This window comes from Pinus tabuliformis, chromosome 2_2 (assembly GCF_031772625.1).
Source record: "Pinus tabuliformis cultivar Carrire ecotype Pingquan chromosome 2_2, CPIR1, whole genome shotgun sequence".
Taxonomy (NCBI): domain Eukaryota; kingdom Viridiplantae; phylum Streptophyta; class Pinopsida; order Pinales; family Pinaceae; genus Pinus; species Pinus tabuliformis.
The window spans coordinates 464,464,135-464,481,776 of record NC_142300.1 but is presented as its reverse complement, the minus strand read 5'-3'; the positions used below and the strand labels follow the sequence as shown (position 1 = coordinate 464,481,776).

Here is a 17,642-nt window from a genome sequence, read left to right as displayed (position 1 = left end):
CATAACTCTCACTTTGAGAATCAAATTGAAATTTTGTAAAATGGTACAGAAATAAAAGGGACTTTAGTTTTTTGTGTATCATTTCTAGGTCTGAAGGTTGAAAATGTGACACATGGAAATTCATACTAATTTTCTCTACTGAACCAGTCTATAATCAAGTCATCATAGGAAATTTGGAAAAAAAATTTCTTGGAGAATACAATCTTGATTAGATTTGTAGGGTTGTAAAGAGGACTCAGAGGTCTACCTCAGGATGCAATTTCAGACCTTGGATATCTACAATTACATAGATACAACATATTCAATATCGAGCTCCTACAAAGCGAAAAAAGGTCTGTGAATTCGAAGGGCATAATGAAGCATAATTATCATTAATTGAGGCCCCGAAGAAAGAAAATGGAAACACCTAGTAAGAAACCTAAAATATCTAGCATGACTCATGAAGAAGAGGAAGAAATGCAACATGATATATCAAAATTACGAGGCCAAGTGAAACAAATTTCACTCTCACAAAAAGTAACAAAAGCTAAGATGGATGGTTTAAATAAAGGCATGGAAGCTAAGATGGATGGTTTAAAGAATGGCATGGAAGCTAATATGGATGGCATAGAAGCTAAGATGGATGGTTTAGAAGTAAACATTGAAGATTAGAAGAAAGGCATGGAAGGTTTGAAATGAGGTTTGGCAAAGTTGTTACAAGAAAAGCTTCCTAATGGTGAAAAGGTAGTAGAGGAAAGTCATAATGAGAACAAAATAAATGTTAATAATGATTTCATAGACTCTAACATTGGATTGAAGACCCACCATGTTCCAAAGATCAATATGAGGAAGTTTGATGGAAATGATCCTATAACATGGATACTACAGATGGAGCAATATTTCGATCTTCATAATGTGCAACACACACAAAAGGTATGCATTGTGACTTTATATTTGGAACTTCATCAGTTTGTATGGTCTCGATGGATTTTCTCTCATAAACAAATTGTCACTTGGGCAATTTTTGTAGAGGAAATGATAACACATTAGGAGGATATAAAAAGCAAGATCCTTTTTAGCCAATTGATAAATCTCAAACAAAGGGGTTCATTGGTGCAGCACATTGAGGACTTCGTAAAATCGAATATAAGGGTAAAAGATATTCCACAGGATCATAAGGTTGATGTGTTCATAGAGACTTTAAAGGATAGCATCCAACATGAGGTTCGCCTTTCAAAACTTGATTCATTGGAGAAGGCATTCAGGTTTGCAAGAAAAATTGAAAGCAAAATTATGGCAACAATGAAGCCTACCAATCACAACTATAAATATGGATGTGTTGTTTCCCCTAGCCTTCCACAACATACAAGGTTGATACCACACTAATTAGAATAAAAAAGAGAAAAAGGGCTTTGTTATAGTTGTGATAGAAAATACATTAAAGGTCATAAGTGTGCTAAGAATAAATCATTTTACATATATTGTGAAGATGAAGAAGAAAAGGAATAAGAAACATCAAAAGAAGAGGATATACACCAGGAACAAACCCTAGAGAAAGAAGAAATGAATCCGACCATATCTTGTAATGCATTGGTTGGAATTACCACTCCTCAAACTATCAAAATAGAAGTATGTATCAAGAAGAAAAAGGTAATAGTGTTGATTGATTTGGGAAGTACCCATAATTTTATTCATTGTAAGATATCGAAGGATTTGAATTGCTTCCTATATCCAGAACCCGAGTGTCAAGTGATGGTTGCAAATGGAGGAACCATAAATTTATCTGGAAAGTGCGACAATATCAAGCTATCCATGGGAGAATATGTGTTGAATAGTCCAATTCTTTCCATTCCAAGGGGTGGTGCTGATGTTGTACTAGGAGTCCAATGGATACAATCTTTGTGTAGGATACCTTTTATTTTTCAAGAACTTTTCTTGAATTTTTTTTAGAATGAAAGGAAGTTGAATTAAGGGGTATCATAGAGAAATTGGTAAAGATAATCAACTCTAACAGCATGCAAAAGCTTCTAAAGAAATAATAACATGGCGTAATTGCACAATTATGTTTGCTAGAGGTTCCCACATCGAAATCATCTATTTCTCTAGATCTCCAAAAATTCTTTGTTGGCTTGTTGGGGCTTGACCCAGGTTCGAAGGTGATTTAGCCAAACAAATCCCAGTACTACTGGCCCTTTTGGCAATATTCCGTGGAGTGCGAAATGAGGTCTCACCCGAAGTAGTATGGGAGGGTGCTAGAACTAGGTTTCCACACCCTAGAGATGTCTGATGGGTTCAAGTGGTTCATAGTTCGACCTTGGGTGCACGTCGCTACGTGCACTTACCCATACCTCACAGCTTGCTATGCTGCCATTGTGCAGCCCTACTCAGTGGCTGAATAGTGTTATCACCCAAGTCCTTACTATTACTCTGATATTATTTGATTAACTTAGCTTATTTGTATGCTTTCAGTTATACATAACAATATTCACAATTCATACAAAAGCGTGCAATAAAGGAATAATGTATTTGAAAATGATATCAAACATGTAATAGCTTAGAATAGATACACAAAATTGGTAACAAAACCTTTCTTTATTAATCTCTTTTCTGATTACAAGCTTGACTCGACCCTACGCACTTACATGCAGGGGTACGCACACTCAGCTACGGACTCTACTAGGCCTCTACACCCAGCTGTAGAGCCTTTTTCCTACTCTACGACTCAAGAAACACTTCACACTTCTACTTAATCTCTAAGACCCTTCATGCCGATCCTCTATTTGATCCCCTTAGATGTCTTTACAACTTAGAGTCTGACTCTATGTAGGCTGACATTACATTGAAAACTTAGGGCGGACAACCCTATGACTCTAACATGCATTTCGTGCCCATAATTCGTGGAGCTTTACAACAATATCAACTCAAAACTTGGGCCTTGAGCCCCAAAACATGTTGTGGGGGGATTCCATGCCCAACAACCTTAGAAAATAATTCGAAGGTATTTGGGACTTCCAAAACACTCCCACCTATTCACCATCATGATCATGCTATTCATTTGATTCTAGGAAGTGCTCCTCCAAACCTCAGGCCTTACATATATCCCTATGCCCAAAAGAGTGAAATTGAATGTATGGTTATAGAAATGTTAGAGGTTGGTATAATTAAGCCTAGTCAATGTTCATTGTCTGCTTCAGTAGTATTGCTGCACAATAAGGATGAATCATGGTGCATGTGTTCAGATTATAGGGAGCTCAACAAGCTTACTATTAAAGATAAATTTCCCATTCATGTCATTGACGAATTATTGGATGAATTGCATGGAGAAATTTACTTCACCAAGTTGGACCTTCGTTCAGGATATTATCAAATCAGAATGAAGGCTGAAGACATTCCAAAACCAACATTTAGAACTTATGAGGGTCATTGTGAATTTTTTGTCATGCATTTTGGCCTTACCAATGCACCTTCTACATTCCAAGGTCTAATGAATTCCATTTTCAAACCATTCCTTGGAAAATTTGTGGTAGTATTGTTTGATGATATACTAAGCTACAACAAGTCTTGGAAGGATCATATTCAACATCTTGATAGAGTGCTCAAACTATTGGAGGAGAAAAAATTATATGCAAAAACCTCCAAATGTTTCTTTGGAATACAAGAGGTGGAATATTTGGGTCATATTGTATCTCATGAAGGTTTTAAGGTAGACCCTAGAAAAATTAAAGCCATTAAGGAATGGAAAATCCCCATATCTATAAAGCATTTGTGAGGATTTCTTGGGTTGACAGGGTATTATCACAATTTTGATAAGAATTATGGAAGAATAGAAGCACCTCTAACAACATTACTAAATAAAGATGCGTTTTCTTGGACACTAGAAGCAACAAAAGCCTTTGAACATCTTAAAGACGCAATGTGCCAAGCACCGGTCTTAGCTACGCTAGACTTCACAAAAACCTTTATTGTGGAATGTGATGCTTCAAGAAATGGAATTGGTGTTGTTTTAATGCAAGAATAAAGACCCATTGCTTTTGAAAGTCATCCAATCAATGGAAAGTATTTACACAAAGCCATTTATGAAAAGGAAATGTTTGCAATACTACATGCACTTATGAAATGATGACCTTACCTAATGGGAAGACCCTTCAAGGTAAAAATGGATCATGATAGTCTTAAATACTTTTTAGAACAAATATTATATTTAGAAGAGCAAAAAAAATGGGTCATAAAGATGTTAGGTTATGACTTTGAAATCATCTACAAAAAATGGAAGAAAAGTGCTGTTGTAAATGCACTCTCAAGAAAGGATGAGGATCTGGAAGCATTAACTTGTGCCGTTTATATTATCCAACTAGGTTGGATAAATGAACCAAGGGATGAATGGAAGAATGAAAAACAAGTGTGGGAACTCATTCAAAAGTTGCAGTAAGATCCCAATACATCTGATACATTTAGCTGGAAAAATGATTCGTTATGGTACAAAGATCGCTTATGCATTTGTAAGAATTCCAAACTCAAACAAAATATTCCTCTGGATTTGCACACTTGTCCCTTAGGAGGGCATTCAAGATTTTTAAAGAATTACCACAGGGTTAAGAAGGAATTTTTTTGGGATGGCCTTAAATTTGATATTCAAAAGTTTGTAGTAGAATGTTTGGTTTGCCAACAAAATAGAGTTGAGACAATTAAGACCCCAGGTCTATTACAACCTTTATCCATTCACAGTCAATGTTGGGAGGAGGTTTCAATGGATTTTATCATAGGTTTACCCAAGTCTGAAGGAAAGAGAGTCATCATGGTGGTAGTTGATATACTTACCAAGTATGCACACTTTTGTGAATTATCTTATCCATTGAAAGCTAGTATAGTTGATACTGCATTTATGGAAATAATTCAAAAGTTACATGGAAACCCAAAGATTATTGTAAGCGACAAAGATCCATTTTTCGCTAGAAATGTTTGGAAAAAAATATTTTCTTGTCTCAGTACTCAGTTACCTCATAGCTCATCTTATCATCCTCAATTTGATGGGAAAGCTGAGATAGTGAACAAATGTTTGGAAGGATATCTCCGTTGCTTTGTATCTGATAAATAGACACAATAGGTCAAATGGTTGCCTCTAGCCAAATGGTGGTATAACAATTCCTTCAATACTGCAGCAAAAATGATCCCATTTATGGCACTTTATGGATATCATCCACCGTCCGTCACATCATATTTAAGAGAAAATCCTAAATTTAAAGCAGTGAATATCACACTGAGTATCAACAAAAAGTTCTCCAACTCTTAAAGGATTACCTGACTTTGGTGCATAATAGAATGAAACAACAGCAAGATCAACATCATAGTTAAAGAAGTTTTGATGTATGTGATTGGATATTTCTATGACTACAACCATACAAACAAATGTCCCTCAAGCAAGCTAAGAAGGATAATAAATTATCACCAAAGTATTATGGCCTGTACATGGTGTTGCAAAAGATTGGTATTATGGCATACAAATTGGAACTTCCTGCATCTTCCCAAGTGCACCTAGTTTTCCATGTTTCATGCTTAAAGAAGGTTATAGGTGACAAGTTCCTAGTTCAAACAATATTTCCATAACTTGACGAGGAAGGAAAAATCATATTGGAACCTAAAAAAGTCATTGAAACAAGAACTTGACGTCTACAAAATCGATCAATTTCAGAGTATCTCATCAAGTGGAAGAACTTATCTATTGAATATTCCACATGGGAGGATGGGAATTTTATACAAAAACATCCATAAATACTCAAGCATTTAGGACAACATTTTTTTGAAGGAGAGGGGCATCTTAGGTCCCTATAATACTAGTGTATTCCCTTATTATTATTTTCATTGTAGCTCCTTATTGTTATTGTTGTGCCCATATTGTCCCCATATTGTTAGTATTGTGCCCATATAAACTCACTATTGTTGTTGTTTTTCCCTTACATTATTATTGTTATGTCGGCTTCGATCATATTGTGACCCCTTAGAATCCTATATATAAAAAGGAGGACTTGTCATTTGTATCATCCCAGAATTATTGATTTGTGTAATGTAAAGGAGGTTTCCCCTTCAAAGAGGTTGATTTTGAAGTCGTTGATCTAAGTTTTCTTCTATTTTGTGAGTTGGTTGCGTAACACCAACATGCAAAGCCATGCATGTTAAAACCATCTAGGAAATCACACATGCAATATGTTACCTACAAGCATTCCTATTGAATATGCTTGATCTTACTCTTCCTTGCTTAATCCTTTTTTTTACTTCCTTGCTCCAAGGCTAGAGTGCTTCAAGAAAACTCCAAGTGTCCGAGAGTGAGTGAGAGAGAATAATGAGAGAGCTCCAAACCTCAAGTGATCAAGCTTACACTAACTAAGACATGCCAACTGATCCTCAAAAGCCTTCTTATCAATGAGGGCTCTATTTTCTTCATTTTCCATTATTTTCCTTCATTTTTATCCTCACATGAAACCTATGAACTTTCGCCTCCATTTTCTTCTATTTTACTTTATTTTCATAAATAAGTGTGCCAAAAATGCCTTTTTTTCTTTTTAATGCCTTTTCTTTTCCATTTTCTTTAGCCATAAACACATCGAGTGATGCCCACTACGATATATTTTCCTAACACTAAGCTTGGAATAAGTGTCCCTTCACCGTGTTCTTATTTTTCGTTTTTTAACTTTTATTACATGGAATTTTCACTAGGGATGTTACAGCCTATACCACATACGTTTTTGTCTGAACACAGAAAATAAATAAGTTGAATGTTTTGGTAAGGAAGATGAATTCCATGATGAAACGGGCCATATGCTAGGAAATAATTCACAGGTTGCAGTGGCAACATCACTTATGTAGCAACTGTACAATTTTTTTTGGAGTCAATTAGAAAGAATGGTGACCAAAATATTTACCTTTTTGAATTCTAGCCAACAACAAGGTTCAATGTCATTACAACAATATACTTGTTATGAGCTCAACACGTCACTTATGGAAATTGAAACTAGGTGGGAAGGATGACAATCATTCCTCCCAAACACCAGACATAAACCCAATTGACAACTTTATTTTTGGAGCCTATAATCAATATCATGATAATCACAAATTTTTTTGTAGCAAATTCATTCTATTGTTTGAATAATTTAAAGCACATTATTTTAAGAAGGCTAGGAGATAGGTATGGATAACCATGAGAGGAATTTTTGGGATTGTCTGGGATATTTCACTTCTCATCTTTTATTTCACTTGTTTAGAGAAAAATATATATTCAAATACAAAATCAACTCAAATCAAACTAAAATAGAGAAACTTGATGATGAACATGTTTCTCTATCCACTGTTTTGCAATGACATTATTCTTTTTTCTGAATTATACTTGAATTTCACTGATAATAACCTATATTTATATATTTATTTTAACACAAAATTGACATCATGGTAAACATATGAATATCCCATTAACAATGACCTAAATATGGTTCAAAGAATATCACCTTTACCCTAAGCACGTGTCAGAGTAATTTTTGAGGTGTGAAGTTTTTTTAGAGGCACTATTTGTTTGTTTGTTTTGGTTAAAAAAGGGTTTTCTCTTCGTTTGATGTGACTTTGAATTTATCACTTGTAGAATATTGATAAATGGGAAAGAATAATGTGTGACATTTATCTTGGAGACATTGATGTTCAATGAAAGGATACAAAGTTTAACGAAGCCACAGTCTACTTTTGTAAAGGCAGAGGAACATCTTAAAAAGCTATCTAAGAATACACGATATACATAGCTTGAACACAAGTAATATATGGCTTTATGTTTGTAGATATGTTCTTTTTCTACCCAAAATATCACAACAAGAAAAATATTGGTATTGTAGGAATTGTGTGAGGAGTTCATTAAGGTCGATTTTTCTGATGTTCTACTTAATTGATACTTTCTCATGATAGGAAGACTTTAAATATGAATTAATATGTTTCTGAAACAAATTAGATTCAAATTTTATAGATGTAAAAGACAAAAAAACTGTCAATGTCTTCAATTGATTATTACTTGACTCTAGTGTGGGTAGGTTGTAGGAATTGGGATTGGAAAAAGGATGGGGAGACAATGCAGAGCATGTCTTGGATATGATTCGTTTGTTGTTGGAGATATTTTAGGAACTTGAGACATCAACTTTGGAAATGTTTCTATTAGGGATTTCTATGGTTTTTAATGTTTTGATTCTTTAACCTCATGGTTAGTTTTGGAAATAAAATGTTTTAGGAATGCTAGACAAGACACTGATAGACATGTAAACATATTTTTTATAATTGCAATGTCCATCCCATGATATCCTCTCTTTATTGTTTGGTTGTATTTTGAATATTTCCTTCCATTTTGTTTTATATTTTAACTATGAAATTGAATATACTTGGTATCATGTCCATTTAAACAAAATCCAAAGCTTTAAGATTAGATTAGTATTACATGATATTAACTAGAATCCTTTTAGTTGTTTTGTGTTAAAATATTTTCATGACTATTAGAAAAAATTACTTTCATGTTGTTATTTGAGCATAGGTTGTAATATATATCTTATGAAGTTCATGCGTTACAAAATGAAATGTTGTTGCAAATAAAATGACAAGGATTACACATCACACCTCAAATTATTTGTTTTCACAAGTTATCTACAACTTGAGCTTTTTAGCATGTAACTTAGTTGACATGATTGTGCCTAAGCTTTCTCTGAAGGTTGAAAACTAAAATATTAAGATGTTATTTTCTATGGTGATGTTCTATTTTCTTTGTTTATACAAGTCATCTAGCAACATAATGACCACTATCACCCAAATAAAGAAAAATTGTTCGAGTTTCTTTCTTTTATGGGGGGAAATGGCATTGAAATTTCTGATGTTGAGGTATATTTCATATAAATATTTTATAGTCTACTTTAGTTTATATTCTAGTATACATCGCATTTCATGTCTTACACCCTACATTGTATCTTTTTTCGTTTTGAGGAGAGGAAATTAGTATTGACGGTAAAAAGCAAGAATTGAAGAAAGAGGAGAATAATAACAATTGAGCAAAAAATGCAAAAAGAGAGAGAGAAGAGAAATTGTCTAGTGATACCCTTAGAGCCAATATCCTACATAAGACACACACATAGATACTCATGGTCAATTCTTTAGAGTTGGTGAATTCACTTGCAATGCCTTGGTAACACAGTGACAATGTTTTGAAGTGATGAAACAATATTTCATGTGTAAACTATATTCTAACCAATATTGAGTTGAAAATGCATATTGTAATACTTGAAATTTTATATAATATAATTTATGTGGTTGAAATTATTTATAGTTGCACCCTATATTATTTAGTATTGTAATTAACATACGTAACTTTGCATTTTCATATTAGATGAGCATGCACATTGTATAACATTTTTTTTAATTTAGTCTCAAAATCATACTAATTAATTTATGTTGATTAATACTGAACATATTAAAATTATCTAAAACTACTAAATTAGTGGTTTACATTGATTAATTATGAATACAAATAAAATAAATACGTGACTAAATTATTTGTTTATAACGATTATTAATGAAAGTAAGTGAAATCAATATAAACTACTAAATCAATCATTTATATAATGAATACAAAACTACCAAAAAAATATAAATGACTAATGCAAATGATAAAGATTTGATTACAAATGATGACAAAATTTTTCATATATACGACTATTAGTAGCTAATTTACAATATCTTATAACAAGACCGAAATTTAGTCATATTTCTTTGGTCATTAATTGGTTTCAAATGATAACTAAAATTTGCATATATATATGACTATTAGTAGCTAACTCATATATGATTATTAGTAGCTAACTTATAGTATCTCATAACACGACTAACATTTCGGTCATATTTCTTTGTTCATTAATTTGTTTTCTCAGGTGATCATATAGTAATATATTTTTTTGTATATTTGGTCATTAATTGTGGTAATTAATGACTAAATCAATGACTAAATTTAGGACTAAAGATACTACTAGAAAATAAAATCGAGACAAGCAATTAATGACTGAGCTAAACATGACAAAAATTTAGTCACGTTATAAGAGTAGTGTAAATTAGCTACTAGTGGTCACCAACTAAAAAACGGTCATTTATATGCGAAATTTAGTTGTTTTTTAGTAACTAATTAGCCATTTTGTACTAGTGTTTTCTTAGTTCTTAAAGCATTCTTTCTTCTTCATGTTTTTTTTTGGAAATATTAAGTAGTCATTTTATATTAATTTACAAAATAAAAATTACCAAATGATGTTGAAAAGCCATTAGTCCACCACATGGGAAACTAGACGATTTGCAGAGTCTCAAATTTTTAACATTACACATTTCCAACACTTTAATTCTATCGGCTAACGTAAAAGCATGACTATCAAAATATTTTTCTAGATATTAACATTTAGAACTACACCATTGCCACTATCAAAATATATAATGTAAATGTAGGCTCAAGTGATCATGATATTTAGAGGGAGAGTCCACCTAGATTCTTGGTTGAGACCTTGTCTTCCTCGAAGGGATTGATATTGATTCCTTCCATATTCTTGGCCAAGATTGAAACTTTCTTATCTAACTTCTCCAAATTATCCAAAGTATGGAAAAATCCCACACTCAGGAACCTACCACGGGTGATAAGATCTTGATTTTCAATCTCTTTACATATACTTCTTAGAGATTTTAAATCTCTAAAGTGTCCATATTTAATCAAAAGTATCAATTTTAAAGTTGAACCCTTCATTAGTTAATTTTAATTCAAGATTATTTACATCTCTTAACATGGGATGGAATGGGATCTGCAATTCCTTCCAAAATCTTTTCTACCCTTGCTAAAATACTATGAAGTCTCTTAGTGCTTGAGACTTTATAAGCGTGTTGTTAAACAATTAAATCACAAAGAAATGGAACACATAAAATATTCTTGAAACAAAAAACACAAAAAAAAATAAAATAAGAGAGATAAGAGAGATACAGATATGTGGTTCACCCAGTTTGGTCTACGTCCATGGAGAAAAAGCCTGTCCTTCCTTTTATATTATGTACTAAAATGAAGAGATACAACCTACAATCGTTCCACTGCAATTTCTTCTTCACTCTCCCACAATCTCCTCTCTCTTTCTCACTCAGAATATTAATACATAGCCACAATATAATTCCCTCATATAAACTAATGGTTTCCTTCTATGGAAAAAACCCTTAAATTAACATAACTTCTACTGTCAAATCATCCCCTTGATGAATGATGCATATTGACTACGAAATTACAATATTTTATAAGGTGGTTTTTTCAACTATTTTTAGCTTTGGGAGCACTTCCCCTCAACCCCCACAAGGGGCCCACTATCCCCCCCACCACCGTGAAGAGGGATGTATATTATTCTTGGGGCATACACCCAGCTGAAGGCTCCACACCCAACACGTGTGGGCTATATTTTTTTTTTGTAAGCTAAGGAGTGACCATTCATATTCATTAAATCGAGTTGAAACCTTTACATACACATGATGGTCTCAACCCGCCCCAAGGGTAAACCGAGTTTGTTGTCCATCTAAAGTTTTTAACAGCCATCCAAAAAAAAAAAAATCTGAGTCTCCTTGTCCAAGCTAAGTATACTAGACATTTAAACAAATTACTGCTAGTTCTTATCTGCATTATGAAAAGTGTCCAAAATCTAGGAGCTATCATTCTACATCCAAAAACTAAGGAATTTTCTACTTATCTCCATGAATTAGTCTGCCATGGCCTCCCGCTGGTCTCCTTCTTCCTTTATTCTAGAGTTGGTCTCCCTTATCAGCTGCTTGATCTCTTCCAGTTTGTTGTCCTGCATTATGAGGGTTACCTGAATGTTTTGCATCTCTTTTTTCATGTTAGGAATTCCCTGAGCCAGTTCCGCCATCTCCATGGCAACCTGCTGCATTGCTTTTGCCAAAAGTCTCTTCATAACCCTGTAAACATGTAATGCCTGTTTGTACAGTGTCATGCACCCTCTACTATTTCTCGGATCCAGCAGCAAGTATTCCCAGTCCTCCATTTCTGAATCCAATTGACCCTGTGTGGCTTCCTCCTCCATTCTTTGAATTATTCTCGGGATATCCTCGTCTGTGTTTTCGTTGTAGGCTCGTTCTACGTATTGTACTAACTCTTCTTTAAATTTTTTATATACCTCCTTTTCCCCACCAGAGTTTTCTCGTTGTTCTCCCATTGTCCAGCTGGTCTTCCTCTCCCTCTACCGCCGCGGGTCCTTCCTCTTCCCGTTCTCCCTCTGTTATCCTCCTTTATTCTGTCACCCTGATCCTTCATACCAGAGGTGCCACCCAGGTCGCCTCCTGCTCTTCGCCCTCCGTCTCTCCTTACTCCATACTTCCTTTCTTCCTAAATTTTAACCTTAGGGGGCCCCTCTGCCTCTGATACACTCTTCCCTGGCTACTCTCGGTCGTCCTGTTCAGAGTTATACATTTCCTCTTCGTCTTCCGTCTCTTCCATGCCTATCTAGTATTTCTCCATGGCTTCCCACGATTCCATATTTTTCCCTTTCTTCCCCAGCCCCTTTCCGCCTCTGCTCTCCTCAGTCACTTCCTTTCTTGTTCTTCTCACTGTTGCCATTAGTCTCTCCCTCTTTGTGGTATGTGCTCGATCTTTCTGCCTTCCCTGTTTTATCTTAGGCTCTATTATGGTCTTCTCCACCCTGCCTCCTTGCGCTCTCACTGCAGTTGCTGAGATCACGTTCTTTCCTTCGCACCTCCTCTCTCCTTTATGATTTTTCCTTTGCCGCTCCTCCTCATTCCTCTTCACCACCTCCTGCTGCCACCTGCTATTTCCATCATCTCCCACTTCTCCACGTCTGTCTTCTGTACCATCGCGCCCACGTCCCATCGCTGCAGCATTTCTACCACCCCTTCTGCCTTTCTTTACTCCATCTCTGCTTTGCCTTGGTATTATATCCTCTTTGCAAATTCTCCTTCTCGCCTTCATGATTACCCATATCCCATATGACCTGTCATTATCTTTCGCTCTCGTCATATTAATTGATCTCCTCGCTGTCGTTTTCACCCCGATCGGGGGTCTCTGTGGGTCCTTGTTATTGAGCTATGGATTCATTATGATCCTGAGTGATTATTGTAGTAAGGTTTTCCAATCCTGGTTTATTCATCATTGATGACCAATTGTTGTCTATCTTTTCTCCCCGTTCTTTGCATCCCCAATTTGCAAGAAAGTCTGCAGCTTTATTTCCTTTTCTCCTGACGTGGTTGAAGATTTTATATTGAATGCGCTTTAAAATATTTGCCAAATCTTGAATAATCCCTGTCGTTCTCCAGCTCCTTGCAACTTGATCCCAATCCTTCCCATTATTGAGATTTCGAAGCATTTCCACTACTATCTGAGAGTCGCCTTCGATTTCCAGGTTTGTGTAGCCATTCCTTACTGCTATTCTGAGACCCTGATATACAACCATCAATTCGGCTTCATTGTTGGTCATTATGCCTCCCCATTCCGCATACACCCATCTAGTGTGTCTCTCACTGTCTCTAAAAATACCTCCAAGGCCTGCCGGCCCTGGGTTTCCTTTGGAAGCCCCATCGAAGTTCAGTTTAATGAAGTTTCTTGCTAGATAACTGAACTGCTCTAGACTCTGAGTCTGAGGTCTCTGTTGTCTTTCTTTCAAAGGGTACACCATACCATATTCCATATTCAGTTTTGCTAGGATTCTACCTTCCTCGGGGTTCACTCTCCAATCTTCCTCCTCCCAGGTCTCAACCAGAACCGTCTCCCTGATTGATTTTTGTATTCCTCCCCATATCTTTTCTGGTGGATTAGCTTTATCTAAGAAAATCCTTCGATTCCTTTCCTTCCATAGAAGCCATATAATAAAACCTAAGGCAAGATTCCAGGTTCTCCTTACAACCTTACACGAAAAATTACCCTTTCCCCATTGGAATATGGTCTTTTTAATATCCCTGGGGTCCCTGTTAGATTCTCCAAAGAGTTTTCTGACCTCATCCCACTGATGCTGAGCGAATGGGCAAGAGTTCAGGATGTGTTCCTGAGATTCATTTTCTTGTTTACAAAGGCTGCATCTCGGGGGTCCCTGGAAGCCTCGTTTCTGTAACTTGTCCCACGTCAGGATTCTTTCTTTCCCAACTAACCATGCAAATATATTTACCCTCGGCCACCACTTATTTCTCCAAATTATTTCCCATTCTGTATTTTCTCCCTCCCTCTCTTGTCGTGTGGATAAATAATAGGCTTCTTTGATAGTGAAGGTCCCTCTTGTGGACTTTCCCCATCTGAGGATATCCGGCCCTGGTCTAATTTTGATTTTCCTTGACTACAATTCTTTTATAAATATCCCTTTCTACTCTTGATCTATGTTTTCATCCCATTCCTCTGGTTTTCTCCATGTTCTCCATGTCTCATCTGTCTCCCCTTCTCCCCAGTAATCTCTTACATATTCAAGCCCCTCCCTTACCACCTTCTGATGTGTACTTTGCAAGGCTTGAATGCTGGCCATTCTCTCTCTCTGTTGCCATTCCTCCTCCCAGAATCTAGCTATACCTCCTCCCCTTATTTCCCAGAAGGCATAATTGTTTATGATGTTTTTGTTCTGGCTTGCCAATTCCCATATAGTAGACCCTTTTGGAGTTTCTTCTAATCTGAGAATGTCTTCTGTTGTTAAGGGCATATTATATTTTTGTGTCCATATTTTTTTCCATAAGTCATTTCCTCCCCTCATCCACCTCCACCACAGCTTTGCTCCTAGAACTTGGTTTACGATGCCTAGGTCCCAGAGTCCTAGACCTCCTTCTTCTTTTCTTTTTGTCAAGCTTTTCCACGATACAAGTGCCCATTTAATTTGCAGTTTTGGCCCTCCCCATAGGAATTTTCCAAAGATTTCCTTCATTTTTGTACAGGCTCCTTTGGGCGCAGCCATGACCGATAGAGAGTAGATTGGTATAGATTGGAGAACTGATTTCAGGAGCACCAATCTACCTACTATATTCAGCGTTCGAAAAGACAAACTCGCTAATCATTGAGTTTTTCTATTATTTGCTGCCAGTTTGCTATTATTGTGGGATTTACATCTAATTGATTCCCCAAGTAATTTGTTGGTAGTTCGCCATGTCTGAATCCTAGCGTTCTAGTTAAATGAGCTTTGATCGTTTCTGGGGTATTGAAGATAAAGGTACAAGATTTCTCTTTGTTAATTTCCATACCTGAGGCTTCCATAAACAAGTCCAAAATCCTTTTTACTCCCCTTACTTCCTTTAGCGAGACCTCACCGAAAAGCATGATGTCATCTACGAACTGTTGGTGTGTGGTGGGTAGGTTGCTGCCCCATAGCCGCATCCCTTTGATCTTTCTTTCCCTCATCTCTTTTTTGAAGTATCTTCCCAAAACCTCCGCAACCAAGATAAATAAAAAAGGAGACAGAGGGTATCCCTGTCTTAAGCCTTTGCTTGTGTTGAAGGTCGGTGTTGGCATTCCATTTAACATTATAGAGAAAAAAGGCATTGATATCATATTATGAACCCAGTCTATCCATCTGTTGCTAAATCCAAAAGCCTTGAGGATCTTCGTTAGGTATTTCCAATTTAATCTATCATAGGCTTTTGACAAATCTAATTTTATCAACATCCCCCTCTGCTTTTTTTGTTTTAGAGAATGTATCACTTCCTGGGTAACTACTAATCCATCAAGGATTTGTCTTCCCTCCACAAAGCCGGTTTGTTCTGGGGATATAATGCTAGAGAGAATGGGTTTTAATCTTTTAGCCAGCAGAGTGGCTATTATTTTGTATATTACATTACAGAGGGCTATTGGGCGGAAGCCATGGGCAGTTTCAGAGTTTGCATTTTTAGGAATCAAAGTGAGAAAAGTAGAGTTAAGACCCTGCCATACCTTCTGATTTATGCGTGATTCCTCTACCACCTCTAGTAGCTCTTGTCCCAGAAAATGCCAGCTTGCCTGATAAAATTCTGCTGTATATCCATCAGGTCCTGGGGCCTTGTTTCTCTTCATTCCCTTCACAATTTCTTCCACTTCTTCTATCGTTACTGCTCTCATCAATGCCTTATTTTGTTCCTCTGTTATTATTCTAGGGATTTCCTTGCAGATTAGCTCTGTAGCCTCTCCTCTGTCCACTTGTGGTTCCGTCAACAGGTCTTTATAATGATCTACTAATACTTTTTCAATTCCTTCATGTTCTGTTATCCTCTCCCCTTCTTCATTTTTGATGGAGAAAATCTTGTTCCTTTGCCTGTGTTGTATCATGGCCTGGTGAAAAAACTTGGTGTTCTTTTCTCCTTCTCGAAGCCAGTTTATCCTGGATTTCTGTTTCCATAGAATTTCTTCCTATTTCCTCCGCTCCTCCAGTTGGCTGATTAGAATTCCTTCTTCTCTGCATCTTTCCTCATCTCGTCCTTCTGTAATCATTTTTTGTTGTATCTCTTCCATTTTTTGCTCTAGCCTCTGTTTTTCCATCATTATGTTTCCAAACTCTTCCTTATTCCATTTTTTGATTTTCCCCTTGAGTTCTTTAAGCTTTAACTGAAAGGTATGCATCCTGCATTTTCCTTTTTGTTGACTTTGCGTCCACCATTCCTCCATCTTAGATATAAACTGTGGATTCCTGAGCCAAAAAACCTCAAACCTGAAGGGTCTTTTAAGGGGGTTTTTCTTAATGTCTATCTCCAGCCTGATGGGCCAATGATCTGAACCCATCGCTGGCATTATTGTGGCTTCAATAAATACATCCATGTTCATTATTTGCTCTGATATTAAGAATCGATCTAATCTGGAAGCTATTTGGTTTCTACCACCTCTTCGATTATTCCAAGTGTGGATGTCGTTGATTGTTGGGATGTCTACCAATCTTTGCTCTGTAATCATCTCACTGAAATCCTCCATATTTTGATCCGGTCTATTTATACCCCCTCTCTTTTCTTCTATTGTTTTGATCATATTAAAGTCTCCCCCTACAATCCACGGTACTCCTGGGAAGATCTTTCTCGTGGTTTGCATGTCTTTGAGGAAGTTTTTTCGTTCTCTTGGTATATGTGGTCCGTAGACTCCTGTAATGAGGATCCACTCAGATGACCCTATCATTCTGAATAAGCCTGAGAGAATTCTGGGTAAGCTGATCCAGTTTTCAAAATGAACCTCCTCAGGGTTCCAGAGGATTGCTAAGCCTCCTGCCGTGCCATTCGCATCCTGACCCATTACCTCATATTGAATTTTTTGTTTCCTTATTATATCTTCTAATTGTTGAGAGTTGATCTTCGTTTCTTGGATTATCATTATGTTGGGTTTATCTTTCTTTACCCTATCCTTCAGGTACCTCTGCTTGCCTTTGCTGTTAAGGCCTCTGATATTCCAACTTGTAACTATCATTTTAAAACTTTTTGGGGGGTTGTTGAAATACCTCTGAGAGAGGTATAACTCTGCCTGAGTTAACCAATATTTCTCCAACCGCTTGTATGGTTTCATTCATTGTCTGCCTCCCTCGTTTCCTACCACCTTTGCCAGAGTTGTCCATTCCCAAACTTTGAGTTCCTTGCATTCCTGTTTGATCCAGTTGATTTGCTTGAGTAGTTCCATTTTTTTCTTTGTATTTTTGAAA

General features: G+C 36.3%; 1 protein-coding gene across 1 annotated transcript; it reads right to left on the bottom strand.

Annotated features, from left to right (window-relative positions):
• Nucleotides 1-16,375: 16,375 nt before the first annotated feature.
• Nucleotides 16,376-17,242, bottom strand: LOC149193314 (uncharacterized). The gene has a single exon (XM_089407286.1). The coding sequence runs from the start codon at nucleotides 17,240-17,242 to the stop codon at nucleotides 16,376-16,378; it is 867 nt and encodes a 288-aa protein (XP_089263412.1).
• Nucleotides 17,243-17,642: the final 400 nt, after the last annotated feature.

Bases quoted from the DNA above. Each gene is read 5' to 3' on its own strand.
- LOC149193314 (XM_089407286.1), bottom strand. From the start codon at position 17,242: ATGGGTCAGGATGCGAATGGCACGGCAGGAGGCTTAGCAATCCTCTGG.